The following is a 26,867-nucleotide window of genomic DNA, read 5'->3' as shown; positions in this document are numbered from 1 at the left end:
CGGGGTACACCCTGGACAAGTCGCCACCTCATTGCAGGGCATTCACACCAACCATCCATCCATTTACTACCGCTTATTCCCTTCAGGGTTGTGGCGGGGTGCTGGAGCCTATATCAGCTGCATTTTAGCAGAAGGCAGAGTACATCCTGGACAAGTGGCCACTTCATTGCAGGCCCAACACAGATAGACTGACAATATTCACACCATCCATCCATTTTATGCCGCTTGTCCCATTTGGGGTCGCTGGAGCCTATCTCCGCTTGCGTTCGGGCTTAAGGCCTACACCCTGGACAAATCGCCACCTCATTGCAGGTCATTCACACCATCCATCCATTCTTTACCGCTTATTCCTTTCGGAGTTGCAGGGGGTGCGGGAGCCTATCTCAGTTGCATTTGGGCAGAAGGCGGTGTACACCCTGGACAAGTGGCCACCTTATCACAGGGCCAACACAGATAGACAGACAACATTCACACCATCCATCCATTTTCTACCACTTCTCCCTTTTGGGGTCGCTGGAGCCTATCTTCGCTTGCGTTCGGGCTTAAGGCGGGGTACACCCTGGACAAATCGCCACCTCATTGCAGGGCCAACACAGATAGACAAACAACATTCACACACAAGGGACCATTTAGTGTTGCCAATCAACCTATCCCCAGGTGCATGTCTTTGGAGGTGGGAGGGGCCTATCCCCAGGTGCATGTCTTTGGAGGTGGGAGGGGCCTATCCCCAGGTGCATGTTTGATTGCTGGATTTACCAGCAAGAGTACACAAAAATGCTCTTCCAGTTGGCAGCCATCTATACTGGAACCCCCGAGCTTTCCTCTTCATTACTAAGCGGCAATGTCGCGTAATAACTCCTCAATCACTTCGTCCCTAAAACTTTCCAGCTGTATTTATTCAAATAGTCAATAGCTGGTTCTGATCCAGACAACTGTGGTACACTGCTACTCCAATCTGGCCAGCAGGACTTTTGAATGCAATCACAATTGCGGTAAATTAGCTCCATCTTGTGGACATCTTTGGTACCATCCATCCATTTTCTACCGCTCATCTATTTTGGGGTCACTGGACCCTTTCACAGCTGCATTTGGGCGGAAGGCGTGGTACACCCTGGAAAATTCGCCACCTCATCACAGTGCCAACACAGATGTTTGATTAATGTATCCTTTGATTCACTACTATCACACTCACATTGTATCTACAGCTGATCACTAGCACTACTATTCAAAATGTATAAATAACACACATAGAACGAGCTTAATGTACACACAGTGGTGGAGCCCTGGTAGAACTATTTACACCTGTAAAAGCTGTCAGATGCGGAAGCCAAGGAGCTGACAGGCTCTGTCCACTTCGTTCAGGATCTGAGCGTGTCGGCCATAAACGTCCTCCTGTGGGGTCTCTGTCAGAGAGCCAAGCAGCTGTTTGTTCTCCTTGCTGGCCCCGGCAAAGTGGACCTTCTTCTTGCCGGGCGAGTCCACCTCCCACACACCTGGGTCAAAGAATGCATCATATAAAACCAACATCAAGTTCGTTGGGTTTAATGCTCGGTGCAATCTTTATTGACATCGTTGTAAAAACAATAAGTTCAATCCAACATTCATATCCATGATATATTGTAATCAATGGAGTGTATCCAGAAGTCTTCATGTGACATGCATACCTAGGTCTTGGCCATAAAGCGGGGTCTGTGCCTTCTTGTGGTGCAGATTAAAATTCCTCAGCAAACTCTCTGCCCTGAAAGAGTGATGTAAACATGATAACATTTCTGAGAACTACTGCTTTAGATAGTCCAGTTGCCTTATAGTCCACCCTTGTGGATGAAGATGAAATTATAGTAACTCTTGTGCAATCTTAACATTGACTACACACACACACACACACACACACACACACACATACATACTCTTAGGACCAAAAAGTGTCTCACTCACAAAATAATAAATTGTATTTGTCTTTGTACTATAAACGCTTGAAATCTTTAAAACAGTTTTAGATCTAGCTATTGATATAAAGTATTTCATTGTATTTAAAAATTATTTTTTGGCCTTTTTGTCAAAAATTAAAGTTTTTTTAAACCCCCAATATACAATATTTAAAAAAAAAATAGGTTGCAGAGTGCCACATTTGAGGATGGCTAATTACAGCCTTGAATAGGCTGTAGGTTAATAGCGCATGACAAAATTGATTTTGATAGTAGACAAGAATATATACACATATACACATACATACATACGTATATATATATATATACACACACACACACACAACACACATATATATACATATAATCATACACATAAACACATAAATATATGTGCACACATATACATACACAAATGTGTGTATGTATATATAGTGTGTGTATATAGTACATATGTACATTGTGTGTATGTTTGTAAACGTGTGTATATATATATATATATATATATATACATACATGTACACACAAACACGTATGTACATATAAACACACATATGTGTATGTATATATAGTGTATATATATATCATATATAATTGTGTGTGTGTGTGTATATATATATATATATAATGTAACTGTCGCAAGAAACCTGATTGCCCTCTCAACGGAAGGTGCTTACAGACATCAGTCGTTTACCAAGCAAAGGTAATACGCAAGGACATTAACACATCCGACACGTACGTAGGATTAACCGAAGGAGCGTTCAAAACAAGATGGAATAATCACAACGCCTCCTTTAGAAACCAGACTTTGCAGAATTCTACCGAACTCAGCAAACACATTTGGAACCTCAAAGACAATAATGTTGAATATTCAATAACATGGCAAATTCTTGCATCCAGCACACCTTACAACAGTGGTAATAAAAGATGCAACTTATGCTTAAAAGAGAAACTGTTTATTATATATCATCCAGAGCTATCATCCCTCAACAAGCGCAGTGAAATCATTTCAACATGCCGCCACAGGCGGAAACACCTCCTAGGTAACACATGAGCCAATCACCACACCCTACGCCTGCTTGTACCCACCCACTCTGTGCTCTATATAAACCATTGTATGTGAATGCTTCCATTAAAATCTCCTGATGATTGAGGGAACCCCTCATGAAACAGATCTGTAGAGATGAAGTAGTCTTGTGATTTTTTCCCACACCTACATATTGCGCTCTACCACGGTATCGAGCACTATTCTCCGGATAATCCAATCAAGACATATTCCGCTCCAAATTGACATTTGTTGAGCACTGTACGACGATCCGAAATGGAAAAGTTCAGCATCGACTACTCCACGAAGAACATTCCCATACCCGCGCAGAAGGACTACAAGCAAAGACTCATAGAAAAGACGGAACACTTCCTAAGAAGGATGCGGTGGAAAGCACACTTTTTCCTCCACCCTGAAACAAAAGGAACGCAAAAGGAAACTTACGGATTCAAATCTACCAAGAACCCACCCACAGTCAAGGAATTAAAGGACTTTGAGAACGACATGCTCAAAATGATACAATCAGTCAAATTTAAGCCAGCCCGCAACCCATTCCTCACCAAGCTGAAAAATGACACGGAGCGCATCAAGAAAGTAAGCAACCTCATCATAGCCGCCGATAAAACCACAAACTTCTACAGAATGGACATACCAGAACATAACTCTTTACTGGACAAAAGCATCACCAAATCATACAAAAAAGCGCAACCCAACACTTTACAGAACATCCACCTGGAAAACAAGCGGATCGCAACCGAACTGGACATTGAGGACAGGGTGGACGCCACAGCCAACAAAGAAGCCTTCATCACACTGAAGGACCACAAACCCAACTTCGCAAATAACCCAACATGCCGACTAATAAACCCAACTAAATCCGAAATAGGAAAAATCAGCAAAATAATCCTGGACAGAATCAACGCAAAAATCAAGGACAAAACACCACTCAACCAATGGAGAAATACAGCAGCAGTAATCAAATGGTTCAACAACATCCAAGACAAACAACAACACAACTTTATCTCCTTCGACATCGAAGAATTTTACCCTTCCATCACGCAAGACCTACTGACCCAAGCACTAAACTTCGCCTCGGACTACGACTCAATCACAGGCAACGAAAGAAACATCATCATCCACGCAAAGAACGCCATACTCATCCACAACAGTACACCATGGCAAAAAAAGAACAATTCAACATTTGACGTTACTATGGGGAGTTTTGACGGAGCAGAAACGTGCGAACTCGTTGGGAGTTTCCTCCTCTCCCAGCTTGCTAGCCTCAACCTGAACCTTGGTATTTACCGTGATGATGGACTGGCAGTGTGCCGCGCCTCGCCAAGGAGCAGCGAGAACACCAAGAAGCGCATATGCCAAATCTTCAAAGAAAACGGCCTACGGATCACGATTGAAGCCAACAAGCAAACCGTCAACTTCCTCGACGTCACTTTCAACCTGAGAAATAACAGCTACCAACCATTCACGAAACCCAACACAACACTCCAATACGTGCACCACGACAGCAACCACCCACCCACCACCACGAAAAGAATACCTACCGGAATTAATAAAAGGCTATCGATGCTGTCATCCAGCAAAGCTGAATTCGACCAAGCAACCCCCCCGTACCAGAAAGCACTTGATGAAAGCGGATACAACTTCACCCTCACCTATGAACCCACCCCAGGAAACCAACCAAAAAAGAGCAGAAAACGAAACAACATCATCTGGTACAATCCGCCATTCAGCAAAGACGTCTCAACCAACATCGGCCGCAAGTTCCTCACTCTGATCGACAAACACTTCCCCAAAGGCAACACCCTAAGAAAAATATTCAACAAGAACAACATTAAATTGAGCTACAGCTGTATGAATAACATGCAACAAATCATTTCAAACCACAACAAAGCAATTGCAAAAGGACTGCCTACCCCCAGACTAAATGACTCTGAAACCAATAATGAATGTAACTGTCGCAAGAAACCTGATTGCCCTCTCAACGGAAGGTGCTTACAGACATCAGTCGTTTACCAAGCAAAGGTAATACGCAAGGACATTAACACATCCGACACGTACGTAGGATTAACCGAAGGAGCGTTCAAAACAAGATGGAATAATCACAACGCCTCCTTTAGAAACCAGACTTTGCAGAATTCTACCGAACTCAGCAAACACATTTGGAACCTCAAAGACAATAATGTTGAATATTCAATAACATGGCAAATTCTTGCATCCAGCACACCTTACAACAGTGGTAATAAAAGATGCAACTTATGCTTAAAAGAGAAACTGTTTATTATATATCATCCAGAGCTATCATCCCTCAACAAGCGCAGTGAAATCATTTCAACATGCCGCCACAGGCGGAAACACCTCCTAGGTAACACATGAGCCAATCACCACACCCTACGCCTGCTTGTACCCACCCACTCTGTGCTCTATATAAACCATTGTATGTGAATGCTTCCATTAAAATCTCCTGATGATTGAGGGAACCCCTCATGAAACAGATCTGTAGAGATGAAGTAGTCTTGTGATTTTTTCCCACACCTACATATATATATATATATATATATATATATATATATATATATATACACACGTATATACATATAAACCCACATATATACATTTAAACAAATGTACACACATATACATATACATACACATATGCGTATATGTATAGGTGTGTATATATATATCATAATTGTGTATGTTTATATATCATATAATTTTGATTGCATTTTAGCGGTTTAAAAGCAGTCGAACCTCATTTATGCTCATCAAAGTTATGCATCATGGTGCTCTGGCACCATCTGGTGGTTGAGTGGTACACTTTTCCTATCGGCAGGAATGAGATTATTTCTGTTTGAATGGACAATACTTGGTCAAATATAGCAGGATTACAGTCTGTTAAAAAAATAGCAGTTATAATGGGCCCGAAGGGGATCTTAAGAGTAAGTGTGTATACTTTATGTTTATATCCTATTCTAACAACGTTGCCATCAAGAACACAATGACATTTTAAAAATGTTGTGGTGAAATTTTTGTTCTGGAAAATCTAGAAGGTATACAGATTTTTCTTTGATAGAAATATAGCTTGGTCCAATTTGTTATATATTCTAACAACGTGCAGATTGGATTTTAACCTATTTAAAACATGTCATCAAAATTCTAAAAATAATCTTAACCAGGAAAAATTACTAATGATGTTTCATAAATTTTTAAATTTTTAAAAAAAGATTCAAATTAGCTAGTTCTTTTCTTTTTTTCTGTTGAATTTTAAAGAGTCAAAATTGAAGATATACTGTTTCAAAATTGGGGCTTCACGGTGGCAGAGGGGTTAGTGCGTCTGCCTCACAATACGAAGGTCCTGCAGTCCTGGGTTCAAATCCAGGCTCGGGATCTTTCTGTGTGGAGTTTGCATGTTCTCCCCGTGAATGTGTGGGTTCCCTCCCGATACTCCGGCTTCCTCCCACCTCCAAAGACATGCACCTGGGGATAGGTTGATTGGCAACACTAAATTGGCCCTAGTGTGTGAATGTGTGTGTGAATGTTGTCTGTCTGTGTTGGCCCTGCGATGAGGTGGCAACTTGTCCAGGGTGTACCCCGCCTTCCGCCCGATTGTAGCTGATAGGCGCCAACGCCCCCCGCGACCCCGAAAGGGAATAAGCGGTAGAAAATGGATGGATGGATGGATGGATGGATGTTTAAAAATTTAATCTTAATTTTTTTCGTGTTTTCTCCTCTTTTAAACCGTTCAATTAAGTGTTTTTTTTCATCATTTATTTTCTACAAAAAACCTTCCATGGAAGGGAAAAAATTCTTCGACGGAATAACAGAGAAATACCCTTTTTTTTTTTTTTTTTTTTAAATATTTATGTTTCTATGTATATTTATTGTGAGAAATCATTAAGATGATCAGTTTTTCCACAAGATAAATATCATTAATTATTAATAATAACAGAGTTAAAAGGTAAATTGAGCAAATTGGCTATTTCTGGCAATTGATTTAAGTGTGTATCAAACTGGTAGCCCTTCGTATTAATCAGTACCCAAGAACTACCTCTTGGTTTCAAAAAGGTTGGTGACCCCTGATCAAGACACTCAACAACTACACAATATTTACAGATTATAATTACTTGTGTCCAAAATTTTTTTTAAACATAATGAGGTGAAATAACATGATCTCCCACGGCACACCAGATTGTTTCACGGCACACTAGTGGTTGAAAAACACTGACATAAGGAACACATGTCCATTTTGGGCTATGAGGTTGCAAGGCTTTTTTAAACAATACTGTATGGCCTACCTCAACAGCTTCTCATCTGCCAGCCGCTCACGAACACACATCTCACGCTCTCTTTCTGAAACACACAAAAAACAATTCAACAAAAACCAAAAGCACAGAGTGATCTCAAACACAGTAGACCATGCATTGTTCATTTTGGGGGGAAAAGTCCAACAAAATGACGTAATGTGAGATGTAATCATGCGTGATGACAGCAAATCGTGTGAGACTTGTGCTCATCAAAAACTTATTTGGAACATCCCACAGGTGTGCAGTCTAATTGGGAACAGGTGGGTGCCATGATTGGGTATAAAAACAGCTTCCCAAAAACTGCTCAGTCTTTCACAAGAAAAGATGGGGCGAGGTACACCCCTTTGTCCACAACTGCGTGAGCAAATAGTCAAACAGTTTAAGAACAACGTTTCTCAAAGTGCAATTGCAAGAAATTTAGGGATTTCAACATCTACGCTCCATAATATCATCAAAAGGTTCAGAGAATCTGAAGAAATCACTCCACGTAAGCGGCATGGCCAGAAACCAACATTGAATGACCGTGACCTTCGATCCCTCAGACGGCACTGTATCAAAAACCGACATCAATCTCTAAAAGGATATCACCACATGGGCTCAGGAACACTTCAGAAAACCGCTGTAACTAAATACATTTGGTCGCTATATCTGTAAGTGCAAGTTGAAGCTCTACTATGCAAAGCCAAAGCCATTTATCAACAACATCCAGAAACACCGCCGGCTTCTCTGGGCTGGAGATCACCTAAGATGGACTGATGCAAAGTGGAAAAGTGTCCTGTGGTCTGACGAGTCCACATTTCAAATTGTTTTAGGAAATATTTGACATCGTGTCATCCGGACCAAAGGGAAAGCGAACTATCCAGACTGTTATCGACGCAAAGTTCAAAAGCCAGCATCTGTGATGGCGTGGGGGTGCATTAGTGCCCAAGGCATGGGTAACTTACACATCTGTGAAGGCACCATTAATGATGAAAGGTACATACAGGTTTTGGAACAACATATGCTGCCATCTAAGCGCCGTCTTTTTCATGGACGCCCCTGCTTATTTCAGCAAGACAATGCCAAGCCACATTCAGCAAGTGTTACAACAGCGTGGCTTTGTAAAAAAAAAGTTCCGGGTACTTTCCTGGTCCGCTTGCAGTCCAGACCTGTCTCCCATGGAAAATGTGTGGCGCATTATGAAGCGTAAAATACGACAGCGATATATCACTAAAATTTAGAACTTTGTTTTGAAAATCTCTTTCTACGTCTGTGGAAACGCTTCCCGTCCACACTGCTTGGTGCCTTGTCTGAGCTGCTGTGACTTACATGACCATAGTAACTAATTAAATGACCATAGTAACTAATTAGATGACCATAGTAACTAATTAGATGACCATAGTAACTAATTAGATGACCATAGTAAATGGTATATCATCCTAAAGTGCGGATTCCAAGCATTGAAAGATTTAGTATAGTTGAAGACTTCCGGTCGTTATAAAACATGAGTGCACATCATAATGGCAGCTACACTTTACATCTTAAACATCTAAAAAAATATATATTTGGGAATGTCCGGCGGGCCAGATTGAAAAGCTTAACGGGCCTTAATTTGCCCAGGGTGGGTTAAATTGTGGCCGATGTCTTAACGCAATATTCAAGAGATGGACGCATACTCACGCTCCAGCATCTTCTCGCGTTCCTTCAGCGCCTTTTCTCGCTCCTTTAGCGCTTGCTCTCTAAGCCGGATGTCCGCCTCTGCTTTGACGGACGGCGGGGACGCATCTGCCGCCTTTTCGGGAGGACAGTCAGAGTCCGACGACTTCCTCCGCTGATGCTCCTGCTTCCTGTGCTCTTCACTGACCGCCTCTGCCAGCAGGCTGCTCTCGAGGATGTCCTCCACAGACGGCCTCAGATAGTCCTGGGGGTAACAACAACAACGCAGTGATACATGCATTTCACCCTGGGTTAAGTGCACCCTTATCATTCACAATTCCTTACGTTAGACAAGCACACATATGCTTTTCCTGTTTTTATGCATTCTAACTCGTAAATAAACATTACCAAATGTCACAATGGGTGTTAGAATAATATACAAGTTATCACACAACTCTTTTGCTTAAAGGCTGTTGCTATAGTTATTATCAATTGTGCTGAAGTTGTACTTTTCTACCTGTTAGTGATGGGTCCGGCAACACCAATGCATAGGCGAATGTGTCGAGCTCATAGAGCAGGGGTGTCCAAAGGGGTGTCCCAGGGGCCATTTGCAGCCCGCAGGTAATTTTTTAACGGCCCCATAGCACATTTTAAAAATATGATTGAAAAAAATTAAAAACATAAAAAGTGGTATTAAAGAGCAAACAGGTGAAATGTAACAAGAAAATGTTGCAATGTTTAATCTAATAACACAAAGCTGCCATGCAGGCTGTTTCTTTCTTTAAAAAATAATAATGAATCTAAATCAATGTCATTATGAATTATTGACCTATTCAAGGCTCCAATTACGTCACATTAAATATTCCACTTTGAGATATTTCTGGGGGAAAATGGTGCATATTTTGTGTTTGCAATATAAAAAAACTGAGCTGTTTTTTTTTTTTTTAAAGAAGGGCCTCAAACGAACAAACAAAAAACATAAATAACAATAAAACTTATAATTGCGGATAGATCTGAAGTTGATCTCGAGATTGTGTTAAAAGAAAACAGTAAAAAAAAATTACAATTTATTTTTTAACACTTTAATAAGTAGTATCTACAATAATTTTAGAGTGATTTGTTTTTAAGTGTCATTGCTCAAAAATAATAATGAATTAAAATCAATGGTGTTATGAGTTATTGACCATTTTAAGGCTCCAATTATTATATAATCTCAAATATTCCACTTAAACATTTTATTGGGTGAAAATATTGCATATTTTGTGTTTTTTCACATAAAAAAACTGGGTTTTCTCTGACAAAAAGGAGAATACAACTTAAATCTTTAAAAACGTTATATTAACAGACCTAATGTTAGTCTAGAGCATGGGTGTCAAACTCTGGCCCGCGGGCCAAACCTGGCCCGCCGTGTAATTTCATTTGGCCCTTGAGGCAATAATAAATCAACATTAGAGCTGGCCCGCCGGTATTATACAGTAGCGGTGCCGCTGTATCACCGTATTCAATGCTAATTTTCATACTTGCCAACCCTCCCGATTTTTCGAGGAGAATTCCGAATTTCAGTGCCCCACCCCGAAAATCTCCCGGGGCAACCATTCTCCCAAATGTCCACCCGGACAACAATATTGGGGGCGTGCCTTAAAGGTACTGCTTTTAGCATCCTCTACAACCTGTTGTCACGTCTGCTTTTCCTCCAAACAGTGTGCCGGCCCAGTCACGTAATATATGCAGCTTCTACACACACACAAGTGAATGCAAGGCATACTTGGTCAACAGCCATACAGGTCACACTGAGGGTGGCCGTATAAACAACTTTAACACTGTTACACCACACTGTGAACCCACATCAAACAAGAATGACAAACACATTTTGGGAGAACATCCGCACCGTAACACAACATAAACACAACAGAACAAATATCCACAAGCCCTTGCAGCGCTAACTCTTCCGGGACGCTACAATATACAAATCCCGCTACCAACAAACCTCAATTTTGCATGTCACTATAAAGTTATATAAGCCTTGATTGTTCAATATTCAATGCAAAACTTGTCTGGGTCCCTACTAAAATGTTAAGTTGTTCAACTTTGGCCCACTCTGTGTTTGAGTTTGACACCCCTGGTCTAGAGATTTAAAAATGGAATAATAATAAAAATAATAATACTAAATAATGACACATTTTTAATATTTTTTTTAACCAAAACCTTTTGGGGTCCCCAGGATAAAGCCTGAGTGGAGGCTTAAATGTATATTTTGCATACATATATTGTATTTTTTTTTTAAATAAAAAAATATCAAAATGGTCCCTGCTTGCTTTGATTTTTCCGTGTGCGGCCCTCAGTGGAAAAAGTTTGGACACCCCTGTCAGAGCAAAACCCTGTGTCGGTGCGTGTACCGCTTTTTAGAAAGTCACGTGACCGATCATGAGCTGTTTCGGTCACGTGACCGATACACGAACCGTGTCGAACTGACGCCTGCGCGCCAAACTGTGTTTATAAGGAAGTGCATCTGTCAACGAGATGCTGCAGCCAACAGAATCGCCGCACTTCTGTAGTTGGTCATTTGTCATTTATAGTCGTCGGAGATCATAGAGCAGCCTCAGGCAAAAAGAAAGATTTCCGCCCTGTGGGAATATTTTGATCATCCATCCATCCATTTTTCTGCTGCTTATTCCCTTTTGGAGTGGCGGGGGGCGCTGGAGCCTATCTCAGCTACAAATCGGGCAGAAGGCGGGGTACACCCTGGACAAGTCGCAACCTCATCGCAGGGCCAACACAGATAGACAGACAACATTCACACACTAGGGACCATTTAGTGTTGCCAATCAACCTATCCCCAGGTGCATGTCTTTGGAGGTGGGAGGGGCCTATCCCCAGGTGCATGTCTTTGGAGGTGGGAGGGGCCTATCCCCAGGTGCATGTCTTTGGAGGTGGGAGGGGCCTATCCCCAGGTGCATGTCTTTGGCGGTAGGAGGGGCCTATCCCCAGGTGCATGTCTTTGGCGGTAGGAGGGGCCTATCCCCAGGTGCATGTCTTTGGCGGTAGGAGGGGCCTATCCCCAGGTGCGTGTCTTTGGAGGTGGGAGGAAGCCGGAGTATTCGGAGGGAACCCACGCAGTCACGGGGACAACATGCAAACTCCACACAGAAAGATCCCGAGCCCGGGATTGAACCCAGGACTACTCAGGACCTTCGTATTGTGAGGCAGACACACTAACCCCTCTGCCACCGTGAAGCCCTTTTTTGATCTTATCGGGAAAAAAAGGTATTTGTGATCATTTCCTTTTCTACAGCCGGAGAAATAATAACTAAGAAGAGAAATCGTCTAAAATTTAAGACGTTGGAAAAACTGTTTTTTTTTTTAAATAAAAATTTGTAAAAAAAAAAAAAAAAAAGAATCCAAGCATCCTCATTCACAACACGTTCTCTTAGATTTCCATGTTATGATATATGTTCACATTATTTATTGACTGTATCTAAAAAAGATAAAAATATATTTTTATTTAAATGAAGATATCAAATAATCCTAAATGAAATACAATGACTTGGTTTATCCATCCATCCATCCATTTACTACCGCTTATTCCCTTTGGGGCCTGGGGATAGGTTGATTGGCAACACTAAATTGTCTCCAGTGTGTCTATCTGTGTTGGCCCTGTGATGAGGTGGCCACTTGTCCAGGGTGTACTCTGCCTTAGGCACCAGCCGCCCCCGCTATTGTATATACTAGGTCGGGGGTCGGCAACCCGCGGCTCTAGATTTAGCGCCGCCCTAGTGGCTCTCTGGAGCTTTTTCAAAAATGTGTGAAAATGGAAAAAGATGAAAAGAAAAAATATATTTTTTGTTTTAATTTGGTTTCTGTAGGAGGACAAACATGACACAAACCTCCCTAATTGCTATAAAGCACACTGTTTGTATAAAACATGATTCACTGATTCAAGTATTTGCCGAGCGCCGTTTTGTCCTACTGATTTTGGCGGTCCTTAAACTCACCCTAGTTTGTTTACATGTATAACTTTCTCCGACTTTCTAAGACGTGATTTATGCCACTTCTTTTTCTGTCTCGTTTTGTCCACCAAACTTTTAATGTTGTGCATAAATGCAGAAAGGTGAGTTTTGTTGATGTTATTGACTTGTGTGGAGTGCTAATCAGACATATTTGGTCACTGCTGCTAACATGCTGTTTAGGCTGGCTGTATGTACATATTGCATCATTATGCCTCATTTGTAGCTATATTTGAGCTCATTTAGTTTCCTTTAAGTCCTCATAATTCAATTTATATCTAATGATACACTATCTGTATGTAATATGGCTTTTAATTTTTTGCGGCTCCAGACAGATTTGTTTTTGTATTTTTGGTCCAATATGGCTCTTTCAACATTTTGGGTTGCCGACCCCTGATCGAGTGTCCAAATAACTCTAAATTAAGTCTTTGTTACTTAGAATATGTTCCCCATACTAAAGTGTTACCAAAAACATATAACTTTGTCTTGAATTAAAAAAAAAAAAAATATATATATATATATATATTTTTTTTTCACTAAAGAAGGGTTCAGGGAATGCGCATATGAAACTGGTGGGGTTTGGTACCTAGAACAAGGTTAAGAATCACTGATCTATGCAAAGGCACAACTTGCCATCTTGCTTTGCGAGTTTTCTCGTGTCAGCTACACTTTCCATCCTGAAGCTCTAAAAAAAAATGATTTGGGAATGTCCGACAGGCCAGACTGAAAAGCTTAACGAATGTAAAGAATGTACATAAAACAAGGTCATTTTTTTTTCCAAGATTGTGAATGATGGGCAAAATTTAAAAAAAAAAGTGCAGCAAAAAGTACAATTTCAAACCTTCAAGTTGAGCATTTTCTTGAGCAGGGTGTTTAATTCTTCGGAATATCGAAACGGGATTCTGCAAAATTTCCCCACTCGGATTTTGACTGCCAGCTCCTTTTGGTTGTAGGCTGTGAAGGGCGGCCTGCAGAGAAGAAACATTACACACCATCCTGTTGACATGAAATATTACAGGAGAGAAGAACTTACGATAGTGCGCACAGCTCGTACAGCAAACAGCCCAGAGACCAAATGTCAGACTTTTCATTGTACGACATCTGGTTCATTTGCTCCTGAAAGACAGACATCGGGGGTAAACAACCCACAGGGAATCAGAACGAACAAATCACGAGAAAACTGACAGGAGACATGTAGTAAGGCGTCCCGACAAACGTCTTGGCAAAACTTGTGTCGTGGTTGAGGATCCGGGCAAGGCCGAAGTCGCCAAGCTTCACGTTCTGCTTCACGTCCAGGAAGATGTTGGCCGGTTTCAAGTCCCGGTGGAGGACGGTGGGCCTGTTGTCGCTGCGCCTGTGGCACTCTTTCAGCGCCAGCATCAGCTGAGCCGTGACCCGCAGGATGAACCTCTCCTCCAAATAACGTCTGAGCCAACAAAAAAGCTTGTATAAGAAGATGCTGTAAAGCACTGTTTTTTTAACCACTTTGCCGCAGCACACGGGCGTGCTGTGAGATACAGACTGGTGTGCCGTGGAAGATTATGTAGTTTCACATAATTGGGTTAAAAATTGGTACAGTTTAATACTTCTTTTTTTGCCCTTGTGTGCACGATCCTTTCCATCCTTTGTAACTGAGCTACCGTGTGGGACATTTTCCCTTCTGGATTATTAAAGTTTGTCTGAGTCAAAGTCTAAAAATCTTTTTTGCAAACAAGTAATTATAATCTGCAAATAATGTCGATCAATCAGTTTATTTATATAGCCGTAATTCACAAGTGTCTCAAAGGGCTGCACAAGCCACAATGACATCCTCATGACCATAGCTCCTGTCTGGGGCGGTATAGCTCGGTTGGTTGAGCGGCCGTGCCAGCAACTTGAGGGTTGCAGGTTCGATTCCCGCTTCCGCCATCCTAGTCCCTGCCGTTGTGTCCTTGGGCAAGACACTTTACCCACCTGCTCCCAGTGCCACCCACACTGGTTTAAATGTAAAAATTAGATATTGGGTTTCACTATGTAAAGCGCTTTGAGTCACTAGAGAAAACGCGCTATATAAGTATAATTCACTTCACTTCGTCTCAAAGTAGGTGTACAGTCACATCACACCCTGACTTATTTGGAGTGTGTTTCCCTGTGTGTAGTGTTTTACTTCTTGTCATGCGCTCCTATTTTGGTGTCTTTTTCCTCTTTTTTTTGGTATTTTCCTGTAGCAGTCTTCCTTTGAGCAATGTTTCCCTGCATCTACTTTGTTTTAGCAATCACGACTATTTTAGTTGCTTTTATCCTTCTTTGTGGGGACATTGTTGACTGTCATGTCATGTTCGGATGTACTTTGTGGACGCCGTCTTTGCTCCACAGTAAGTCTTTGCTGTCGTCCATCATTATGTTTTTGTTGACTTTGTAGCTAGTTCAGTTTTAGTTTCGTTCTGCATAGCCTTCCCTAAGCTTCAATGACTTTTGTTAGGGCAGGGGTGCCCATTACGTCGATCGCGAGCTACCGGTCGATCGTGGAGGGTGTGTCAGTTGATGGCAAACCACACCAAATAAACCTAAAAATTTGTGATCATCGATCTTTACTACGACGTCACTTTCATCACTTGACATTCACGGCACCCGAGGGTCTTCTGAGATGTCGCTGGCTGCAGCCAGATCATTATTAAGAAAACATGACCGAGAGGAGGGCGAGAAACACTTTTTATTTCAACTCTCTCGCGCCGTACCTGCTGTCAAAACCCTAAAGACAGACTGCACAGTTGCTGTCTTCACAATAAAAGACCTGCGCTAACAAAATAAGAGTCTGTTCATATACATGCACATAATCATGTTTCATCACACATATATCAACGTTGTTGCCCTAGGGTAAACTGGGTAACACAAGGCATATTGGCAGAGCTTAAACCATTGTTACTATAACATTCTACAAGATTAATATAGGTTGCCTCTCTCTCTTCCCTTTCATCTTTCGGTATTGCTTCTTTTCTTTTTTTCATTTATTTTTTTATTATCTTTCTAGCTATCATTATGTATACGTATCGTTGCATTTGAATAACTTTATTGTTGAGAATAGAAGTAAACTATTGGTTTTGTTCATGATCAATAGCGCTTTTTCTATTGGTATTTGTATTGCTGCAGTTTTAGTGTAAAAACGCTCATTGTCATTACTATATTATTTATTTCACTAACTGCTTATTTGCAAGCACTTTTACGATCATAATTGTACATAGTGTATGTGCTGGTGTTGTTCTATTGTTGTTGTTGTATTTGCTGTTGTTGTTTTTGTCTCTCTGTCTAATCCCCCTCTTGTCCCCACAATTTCCCCCTCTGTCTTCCTTTTTTTTTCTCTTTCTATCCCCTCCTGCTCCGGCCCGGCTGCACCAAATGATAATAGAAATACATTTAATAAAGTCAAATTCAAATAAGGCAACAAGAGAAGTATCCTACACTTCTCTTTTGTAAAGTGAATCTGAACAGCCGATATTTGCATCTACATCTATTATATGATTTGCCTGAGAAGCTGGACAGGACAAAAAAATAAAAGTCTCCGAAAGCTAGCGTGCACAAGTTAGCAAGCTACGGAGTTGCCGTCAATGTATTCCTTGCAAAATGTATAAAAACTAGTATGCAAGTTGGACAAATAAGATGCCAAAAACTAACCACTTCCATGTGGTTTTGGACAGAGGAGGACTTGTTTTCCCCTCCATTTGAAAATTTGGTAGTTATCAGCACTACTGTCTGATTCCAATCAATGCAAGTCATCAGAATCAGGTAATACTCCAACTTATATTCTTGTCTTCATGAAACAAAAGAAATCGATATGTGTTAAACATGCTTGTGTTATCATTAAACACCTTTAACGTGTTAACAAAAACGTCTCTTTCATAAATAATTAAATATAAACTATGTATATATGACTGAGGTGGAGTCCTTCAACTTGGTCAATTGAAAAGTAGCTCGCCTGCAGAAAAAGTGTGGGCACGCCTGTCTTAGGGGCACTCGCCTTTTGGTTATTTTTGGTTGAAGCATTAGACACCTTTTTACCTGCACGCTGCCTCCCGCTGTTTCCGACATCTACAAAGCAATTAGCTACCTGCTGCCACCTACTGATAGGGAAGAGTATTACACGGTTACTCTGCCCAGCTCTGGACAGCACAATGCTCAACAACAACACATCATTTGTCGTCTTCGCAGAATCCCTTAGCCCACATACTGCTGCCATGTTAGTCCATAGCCTGGTCACCTCTCGCCTGGACTATTGCAACTCTCTCCTGTTTGGTCTCCCTCACAAGTCACTTCGCAAACTTCAGCTTCTCCAGAACTCTGCAGCCCGGATAATCACCAGAACATCACCCCTGTTCTGCAGCAACTCCACTGGCTACCCATCAAACATCATATCCACTTTAAAAGAATTCTCCTCACTTTCAAAGCCATCGATAACCTCTCTCCATCATATTTCTCTGACCTGATCCATGTCGCCACGCCCTCACGTTCCCTAAGATCCTCTTCATCCATCCATCTCACTGTCCCCTTATTCAAAGTGTCCACTATGGGTGCCCGAGCTTTCAGCCGCCCATCCCCACATCTTTGGAACTCATTACCACCAGACCTTCGTAACTTGGACTCAATATCCCTCTTCAAGTCAAGACTCAAATCACACCTATTTCGGACTGCTTATTCTTTGTTCTCATCGTATCTTATCTATCTTTGTTGTTATTATTGTAGTTTTTATCCAATTTGATTTTATTGTTTTGATTTGGTACGGTGTCCTTGAGTGCCCAGAAAGGCGCCTTATAAATAAAATGTATTATTAGGGACCGCAATGTCCCTATTGGTACAATAGGGACAGAGGACCCTATTGTATTTCGTATTCCACACCTTCGCGCCATAATTTGACGACCTTAACATGCTTCAAAACTCACCAAATTTCACACACACATCGGTATGGCAAACCCTCCCAACTTATTTAGCAACCAAACCCCAAAAATCTAAATTGCGCTCTAGCGCCCCCTAGGAAAAAAAAGACAGCTTGTAACTTCCGTTAGCAATGTCGTAGAGACATGAAACAAAAACCCTTTATGTAGGACTGACTTAGACCTACATTTCATTATTTTACCTTCTAGGGCAAAACTCAACAGAAAGTTGGCAAAAACCCCTTCAAAACAAAATTTAACTAAAAAAAACGCTATTTTTGCATCTTTGAGCTGTAATTTGACCCCCTTAAAATGCTTCTAAACTCACCAAACTGGACACACACATCAGGACTGGCAAAAATTGCGATCTAATTAAAAAAAAACAACCTAAAACTCAAAGTTGCGCTCTAGCGCAATTTTGGAATAAAACACAGAAAAAACTGCTCCTAGGAAAAAAACACAGACAAAACTCCTTGTAACTTCCGGTAGGAATGTCGGAGAGACATGAAACAAAAACTTCTATGTAGGTCTCACTTAGACCTACATTTTAATGATTGACATCCTTCAGCAAAAATCTACAGGAAGTTGGCAATTACCCTTTCAAAACAAAATTTTTGTAAAAACCCGTCACCTTTTTTCAAACATTATCTCCTCTGAGCGCGTTTGTTGTGTCGGCTTCTAACTCGCACAGGAGAGAGATTGAACCCTTCTGATTAAAAGTTATTCACAGAGTTTTAATTACTGGTCCTGTTTTGATTTTATGCGCCTTCACAGAACCCCTGCGGAAAGTTTCCTAAAAAATGTCATTTTTGCCTCTTTGAGCTGTAATTTGACACCCTTAAAATGCTTCAAAATGAAAGTTAAAGCTCTACTATGCAAAGCGAAAGCCATTTATCAACATCCAGAAACGCCGATCTGTAATTTGACCCCCTTAACATGCTTCAAAACTCACCAAATTTTACACACACATCAGGACTGGCGAAAAATGCCATCTAATAAAAAACCAAACCCCAAAAATCAAAACTGCGCTCTAGCGCCCCCTAGGAAAAAACCCAGACAAAACTGCTTGTAAATTCTGTTAGGAATGTCATAGAGACATGAAACAAAAACCTCTCTGTAGGTCGGACTTAGACCAGGGCTTGGGTCGCGGGGGCAGCAGCCAAAGGTGGGCCCGACCAACGCTGCTTGCAGCTTTAATTATTATTATCATTTGTAGACTATAATTAGTGGGTTGCAAAAAATATTTTTAACCCACCCATCCATTTCCTACCGCTTATTCCCTTTGCGGTCGCGGGGGCCGCTGGTGCCTATCTCAGCTAAAATCGGGCGGAAGGCGGTGTACACCCTGGACAAGTCGCCATGTCATGGCAGGGCATTTTTAACCCGAATAGGTGAAATTAGATAATCTTCCACAGCACACCAGACTGTATCTCACGGCACACTAGCAGTGGTTGAAAAACACTGGATTCATCTATCCATCCATTTCCTACCGCTTGTCCCTTTCGTATGTCCATTGAGCAGAATAATGCTTCCAAAAGAGTGGATTCAAATATACAAGACTACCACCACCGAGTTGGCGTTGTACTCCACCTATAAAAGAAGAAGACGGCGGTCACCTCTCCCTGACGCACTGGGCGATGAGGCTGGCCAGGTCTCCACCCTGGCAGTACTCCATGACGATGTAGAGGGTGGTGTTGGTGCGGTCAATGATGCGGTCATAGTATCTCACAATGTTGGGGTGCTTCAGCTCCCGGAGGAGGTTGACCTCTGACACCAGCATCTGCTTCTCACTTTCAGCCATTGTGCCATAGTCCAACTCCTTCCAAACCAGAACCTTTTTTTTTTTTTTTTTAAAACACAATTGTTTAGAACATCAGACAAAGACAGGAAGCGACATATCAATAGTGGTTGAACCATAGACATGTTCTAAAGCAAGTGTCAGCAACCCAAAATGTTGAAAGAGCCACATTGGACCAAAAATACAAAAACAAATCTGTCTGGAGCCGCAAAAAATGTACAAGCCATATTACACACAGAAAAATTGTCATGAGATATAAATTAAATTATGAGGACTTCAAGTAAACCAAATGAGCTCTAATATAGCTACAAATTAGGCATAATGATGCAATATGTACATACAGCTAGCCTAAATAGCATGTTAGCATCGATTAGTGACCAAATATGTCTGATTAGTACTCCACACAAGTCAATAACATCAACAAAACTCACCTTTGTGCATTCATGCACAACGTTATAAGTTTGGTGGACAAAATCAGATGGAAAAAGAAGTGGCATAAATCACGTCTTAGAAAGTCGGAGAAAGTTATACATGTAAACCAGGGGTGTCCAAAGTGCGGCCCGGAGGGAATTTTTTAACAGCCCAACGGCACATTCTAAAAATACAATTAAAAAAATACAAAACATAAACAGTGGTATAAAAGAGCAAACAAGGGAAATTTAACAAGAAAATGTTGCAATTTTGACTCCAATAACACAAAGCTGCCATGCAGGCTGTTTCTTTCTTAAAAAAAATAATGAATCAAAACCAATGTCATTATGAATTATTGACCTAAGGCTCCAATTACGTCACATTAAATATTACACTTTGAGATATTTTTGGGGTAAAATGTTGCATATTTTGTGTTTGCCACACGTTTTTGTTTTAAAACGAACAAAAAACTAAACAAAAACAACAATAAAACTTATAATTGACGGATAGATCTGAAGTTGATCTCGAGAATATTGTGTTAAAGTAAACAAAATAATCATAATTTATTTTTTAACACTTTAATGAATAGGACCCTTTTGGATCCCCAATAATTTTAGTGTGATTTTTTTTTTAAGGGCCATTGCTCAAAAAATAATAATGAATTAAAATCAATGTAGTTATGACTTATTGACCTTTTTAAAGCTACACTTATTATATAGTCTAAAATATTCCACTTAAAAATGTTATTGGGTGAAAATATTGCATATTTTATGTTTTTTCTATAAAAAAATTGTTTTCTTTGACAAAAAGAGCATACAAACTGAATTTTTTTAAATGTTATATTGACAGATAGACCTAATGTTGAGCTAAAGATTTAAGCCTATAATAATAATAACAATAATATTACATAATGACTCATTTTTTATATATTTTTTTTACCAAAACCCTGAGTGGGGGCCTTAATGTATATTTTTAATAAATATATTGTATTGGTTTTTAAAATAAAAAATATCAAAATGGCCCCCCGCTTGCTTTGATTTTTCAGTGTGCGGCCCTCAGTGGAAATAGTTTGGACACCCCTGATGTAAACAAACTAAGGTGAGTTCAAAGACCGCCAAAATTAGGACAAAACGGAGCTCGCCAAATACTCGAATCAGTGAAGCGTGTTTAATATAAACAGTGTGTTTTATAACAATTAGGGAGGTATGTGTCATGTTTGTCCTCCTACAGAAACCAAATTAAAACAAAAAATATATTTTTTCCCCCCTCATCATTTCCATTTTTCATATATTTTTGAAAAAGCTCCAGAGAGCCACGAGGGCGGCGCTGCAGCTCTGGAGCCGCGGGTTGCCGACCCCTGTTCTAAGAGTACACAGCATGGAGCGCTACTGCCGACTGGCGAGATGCAAGGCCGCCATCTTGGAGTGGTGGTCAGGAGCAATGAACTGTCATTCATCTTACCTCACTGAAAACCACTCATTGTCACCCACTTTTTTGTCATACATGTAGCTATGATAAAGAACATATGTTTTATTATTCATAGTTTGCTTAACAGTAATAGAATATTCTTATATACCATAAGTGTCCAGACGTCCGAGATCAAAACTGGGAAAATAATCCCAGAGAAGGGGAAAAAACGGTCATTTTTAAATTGAAGAAATAATATGATTAAGTTTTATATACATATCCTACATAAACAATGTATGAATACATTAGATATCTATATATCTAAGGGACCTATAGACTGTAGTTTATTCCGTCTTCACACTTTGTATTGATGTTTTGTATTACATTCTTCCCATAAATGATCATATTTACAGTTATTGTTTTATATGTATTTTTTATGTATGTCGCATCTGCCCAATACTTAAACATAAACATAAATAAACACCTGAAATTCTTTACATCAGCTAAAACCACCAATCGGTTTCACTGGATTCAGAATAAAACCAAATTCTGTCTTACCCAACTATGTTAATATTTGAATATAATTACTTGAAGACTCATTCCTGGTTCCAATTATACTGTTAAAGTCCTACTAAAAGCCACTACTATCGACCACACAGTCTGATAGTTTATATATCAATGATGAAATATCAACATTGCAGCACAGGCCAATACGGCCGCTTTAGTTTACTAAAGGCCTACTGAAATAAGATTTTCTTATTTAAACGGGGATAGCAGCTCCATTCTATGTGTCATACTTGATCATTTCGCGATATTGCCATATTTTTGCTGAAAGGATTTAGTAGAGAACATCCATGATAAAGTTCGCAACTTTCGGTGCTAAGAGAAAAGCCCTGCCTCTACTGGAAGTAGCAGACGATGATGTCACATGTTGATGGCTCCTCATATATTCACATTGTTTTTAATGGGAGCCTCCAACAAAAATTGCTATTCAGACCGAGAAAACGACAATTTCCCCATTAATTTGGGCGAGGATGAAAGATTCGTGTTTGAGGATATTGATAGCGACAGGCTAGAAAAAAAAAAAAAGTTACGAAAAAAAAAAGCGCGATTGCATTGGGACGAATTCCGATGTTTTTAGACACATTTACTAGGATCATTCTGAGAAATCCCTTATATTTCTATTGTGTTGCTAGTGTTTTAGTGAGTTTAACAGTACCTGATAGTCGGAAGGGTGTGTCCACAGGTGTGTTGACGCCAATGTCTCACGGCAGCTTTATGGACGGCACAAGCTCAGTTTTTCTCTGATAAGAACTGACTTTTTAACTACAATTTTCTCACCGAAACCTGCTGGTTGGCATGTGGTCGGGACCCATGTTCTCTTGACCGCGCTCTAATCCATAGGAAAGTTTCACCTCCAGGAATTTTAAACAAGGAATCACCGTGTGTTTGTGTGGCTAAAGGCTAAAGCTTCCCAACTTCATCTTTCTACTTTGACTTCTCCAATATTAATTGAACAAATTGCAAAAGATTCAGCAACACAGATGTCCAAAATAATGTGTAATTATGCGATTAAAGCAGACGACTTTTAGCTGTGTGTGTGTAGTGCTCACTTTTCCTAAATACTTGTGACTTCTTGCGTACACGTCATCATTACGCGACGTTTCGAAGACGAAACTCACGAGAAATTTAAAATTGCAATTTAGTAAACTAAAAAGGCCGTATTGGCATGTGTTGCAATGTTAATATTTCATCATTGATATATAAACTATCAGACTGCGTGGTCGCTAGTACTGGCTTTCAGTAGGCCTTTAAATTGCAATTTTAAATTTCCCGCAGAGTTTCTTGTTGAAAACGACGCGGAATGATGACGCGTGTTTGTGACGTTATTGGTTGGAGCGGACATATTAGCCCAGCACCACTTACGGCTAAAAGTCGTCTCTTTTCATCGCATAATTACACAGTAATTTGGAGATCTGTGTTGCTGAATCTTTTGCAATTTGTTCACTTAATAATGGAGACGTCAAAGAAGAATGCTGTTGGTGGAAAGCGGTGGATTGCAGCTGCCATTAGCACCGAAACACAGTCTGTGTTTCTTTGTTTGTTGTGAAGCTTTAACACAGAGCGGTCAAGCGAACATGATTCTCTACGTCAACCAGCAAGTTTTTGGATGGGAAAATTGTGATATTAAGTCGGGTCTTACCGGACACTTGAGTGGATTACGCGACCTCATCCCGCAGCTCAAAAAGCTAGCTGTGATCTTGGCTCCTCCATTGGCTTCTCTCAGAGACACTGGCGTTCACCGCAGACCTCCGACTTTCAGGTATGACTTAATAATCTCACTAAAACACTAGTAACACAATAAGCAGACAAGGGATCTTCCAGAATTATTCTAATAACATCTGAATCGCTCACACTGCCGTCGCCTTTTCTTTTTTAGTGCTTCACTCTAACTTTCCTCATCCACAAATCTTTCATCCTCGCTCAAATTAATGGGGAAATTGTCCCTTTCTCAATCCGAATTGCACTTGCTGTTGGTGGCTATGATTATAAACAACGTGAGGATGTGAGGAGCTGTCACGCCAAATTTTTTCCCCCAAACAAAAACCTTCCCCCCGGAAGAAGTTTGGTGTGACAGCCCCTCTAATGCTTGAAGGACCCCAATGAGGGTGGAAGGACCTTAAAGCAGCCCACACGGCTGCCTGTTTTAAAAGCATTATAATTGGCTGATTGCCATTGGTGAAAAAATGACGGTGAGGAAAAAATATGAGCATTCCAGCATGCTAACCTTTCAAGCTATTTTTGCGTCGCTAATTTTGCAGCTGTAACCCTTAAGAGTCATATAACTTGGTATTGTCACGCACTCATTAGGGTCCTTCATGCATTAGAGGGGCTGTCATGCCAAATTTCTCCTGGGGGGAGGTTTTTGTAGGTGGGGAAGAAATTTTGCGTGACAGAGCCCTACAACCGGTGACGTCACGCGCACATCGTCTGCTACTTCCGGTACATGCAAGGCTTTTTTTTATAAGTGACCAAAAGTTGTGAACTTTATCGTGGATGTTCTCTACTAAATCCTTTCAGAAAAATATGGCAATATCGCGAAATGATCAAGTATGACACATAGAATGGACCTGCTATCCCCGTTTAAATAAGAAAATCTCATTTCAGTAGGCCTTTGAGCTCTTATTTTGAAGGCAGGAAGGAAGGAAGTGATGACACGTTGTGTTGGAGCGGAGTTTTAAAAACAAACGAAATAAAGTGGTCCTCGTGTTTGTTATTGTATAGTTTTATACCGTATAAGCGATATACATTTATAAATACACTAAAACAATAATTAAACAACATAAACTGCTAACCGAACCGGCTATGTTACGTGTGTTGTACCCGGAAGTAGCATCAATGTGCGTTTATCAAGCTAGCTGGCTAACGTTTTAGATAAAGTGAACAAAAGTTACTCACTTTCCCGTCGGATCTCCGTCTTATTTTCTGGCATTTTCCGTAAGAACCAGAACCTATGGTGTTCAGCACCTGGTAGTCTGCAACTCGCGACGGCATCTTGTTAACAACACACATAAAACTGCTGCTACCCACGAAAAGTCGCAGTTCCCTCTCCCTTACATTAAAACTGTTGCCCTTATTAATGTTGTTAAATAAATGGGTGAAAAGTCCACGCTGCGTGTCCTCTAGTTGTGTTTTTTTTGTTTTGCCTCGGCCGTTTTAACAGTAGGTAACAAGCTGTGCTGGTTTAAATTACTGGGCAAAAAAGATCTCTAGCCTGTGATTGGTCGGCGTTGGATGCAACACCCGTTCTGATTGGTCGGCGCCGTATGCATGACGCGTTCTGATTGGTCAGGGAGGCTACAAGTGAGCACCGGGAAATGGCAAGAATAGAGCGGTAAGTATTTCACTCATCCGTTTTCTACCGCTTGTCCCTTTTGGGGTCTTTCATGTGTATACATAATATTGCTGCCCCTATGGCAGGGTTAGGGAACCTATGTGGCTCTTTTGATGACTGCATCTGGCTCTCGGATAAATCTGAGCTGACACTGCGTAACCCGATAAGTAATGAATAATTCCACTTGTAATCAAAGTGTTAAAAAAAAGTTCAAAATATAAAACATGCTCATGCATTTGAATCCATCCATCCTTTTTCTACCGCACTTGTTCAAGAAGTTGCATTAAGGGTAAGAAATTATTTATTTATTATTGGTTAGTTTAGGGCTTGCCCTCCCGGGGGTTCTTCAGACCACCAAGCACCGACATGAGAGCCTGTTTCAGGGTTGCAATATTTTTTATTTTTCAAAAAGTGTCTCCGTTGATTTTCAGCAATTGTCTTTTTCTCTTTCGTTCTCGCTCGCGCTCTGGCTCCAGCCCCAACCCAGTCTCTCCTCCTGGCTGCTGCTTATAACAGGGCGACAGGTGATTAGATAACAAGGCCCAGGTGGGCCATCTACGCACCTGTCGCTGATTTCGAGGCCGGTCCTGGCAACACCCCGCTTCGCTGCAGGCCCGCATACCACGCCCCTTCCACAGTTAGCTCCAGAATAACAATGTTATTACAAAGAATAAGAGACTTATTATACTGTAGAAATTGGTCTCACTTAAAAATGCATGCGTTTAGTTGTGTTCAGTGTCAAAAAATATATTTTAAAATATTTTGATTCTTGGCTCTCTCAGCCAAAAAGGTTCCCGACCCCTGCCCTATGGCATGGAATGCATTGCAGACGAAACTGAAACTCACTGAACTACTTCCATTCGGTCCTGAGGGACAAGAGACTTTTGCACAGTGCCTTCTTTTCTTTTCTCAGTTTATTTGGAACATGAGAACCAACATTATACATCATGAAATGTCATCATTTCACTTGACATCATGTCCGAAAAGGAGTAGGAAGAAGCAAATCTTATTTAATCCAACCCTTTCCCCACTTCAAATATATACATTCTTTCACTGACCTTTACAGCTAAATATCAAAATAACATCTGTGAATTAGTATACACAATAGCTTTGTAATATGTACTTAATTAAATCAGTCATTATTAACACATTAAGATGAAGAATATGTTATTTTCAATATGTTTGAAAGTGTTTCTCATAATTCTTCTTCTTTGTACTTTGTAAGCAACATTCATTTGAACAAGCTCTTAAAGTGGATCACATCAGTACAATGTTTCACTTCTTTACTTAATCCCTTCCATCATTTAATTCCACATACTGATATGTTAAAGGTTTTAAGTGTTGTACGTGCATACAAATGTTTTAAATTCAAGTACCCCCTAATCCAGGGGTAGGGAACCTATGGCTCTAGAGCCAGATGTGGCTCTTTTGATGACTGCATCTGGCTCTCAGGTAAATCTTAGCTGACATTGCTTAACACGATAATTATGAATAATTCCGCTGGAATTCACAGTGCTAAAA

At 40.5% G+C, this 26,867-nt stretch overlaps 1 protein-coding gene across 1 annotated transcript; it reads right to left on the bottom strand.

Annotated features, from left to right (window-relative positions):
* Positions 1–875: 875 nt before the first annotated feature.
* nek2 (NIMA-related kinase 2) lies at positions 876–25,222 on the bottom strand. The gene is made up of 9 exons (XM_061886871.1): positions 24,911–25,222; positions 19,452–19,669; positions 14,117–14,357; positions 13,965–14,047; positions 13,773–13,899; positions 8,952–9,192; positions 7,284–7,338; positions 1,665–1,738; positions 876–1,493 (listed from the first exon to the last, which is right to left on the bottom strand). Exons 1-9 carry the CDS (start codon positions 25,022–25,024, stop codon positions 1,315–1,317), a joined length of 1,332 nt encoding a protein of 443 aa, XP_061742855.1. The 5' UTR covers positions 25,025–25,222; the 3' UTR covers positions 876–1,314.
* Positions 25,223–26,867: the final 1,645 nt, after the last annotated feature.

This window comes from Nerophis ophidion, linkage group LG24 (assembly GCF_033978795.1).
Source record: "Nerophis ophidion isolate RoL-2023_Sa linkage group LG24, RoL_Noph_v1.0, whole genome shotgun sequence".
Lineage (NCBI taxonomy): Eukaryota > Metazoa > Chordata > Actinopteri > Syngnathiformes > Syngnathidae > Nerophis > Nerophis ophidion.
The sequence above is the reverse complement of the archived record's forward strand: the minus strand, read 5'-3'. Positions and strand labels throughout refer to the sequence as shown.

Bases quoted from the DNA above. Each gene is read 5' to 3' on its own strand.
- nek2 (XM_061886871.1), bottom strand. From the start codon at position 25,024: ATGTGTGTTGTTAACAAGATGCCGTCGCGAGTTGCAGACTACCAGGTG. The intron at 19,670-24,910 runs GTGAGTAACTTT...AAAAAAAAAAAG, and splicing joins GACGGAGATCCGACGGGAAA to GTTCTGGTTTGGAAGGAGTT. The intron at 1,739-7,283 runs GTAGGCCATACA...TCACTCTTTCAG, and splicing joins GCAGATGAGAAGCTGTTGAG to GGCAGAGAGTTTGCTGAGGA.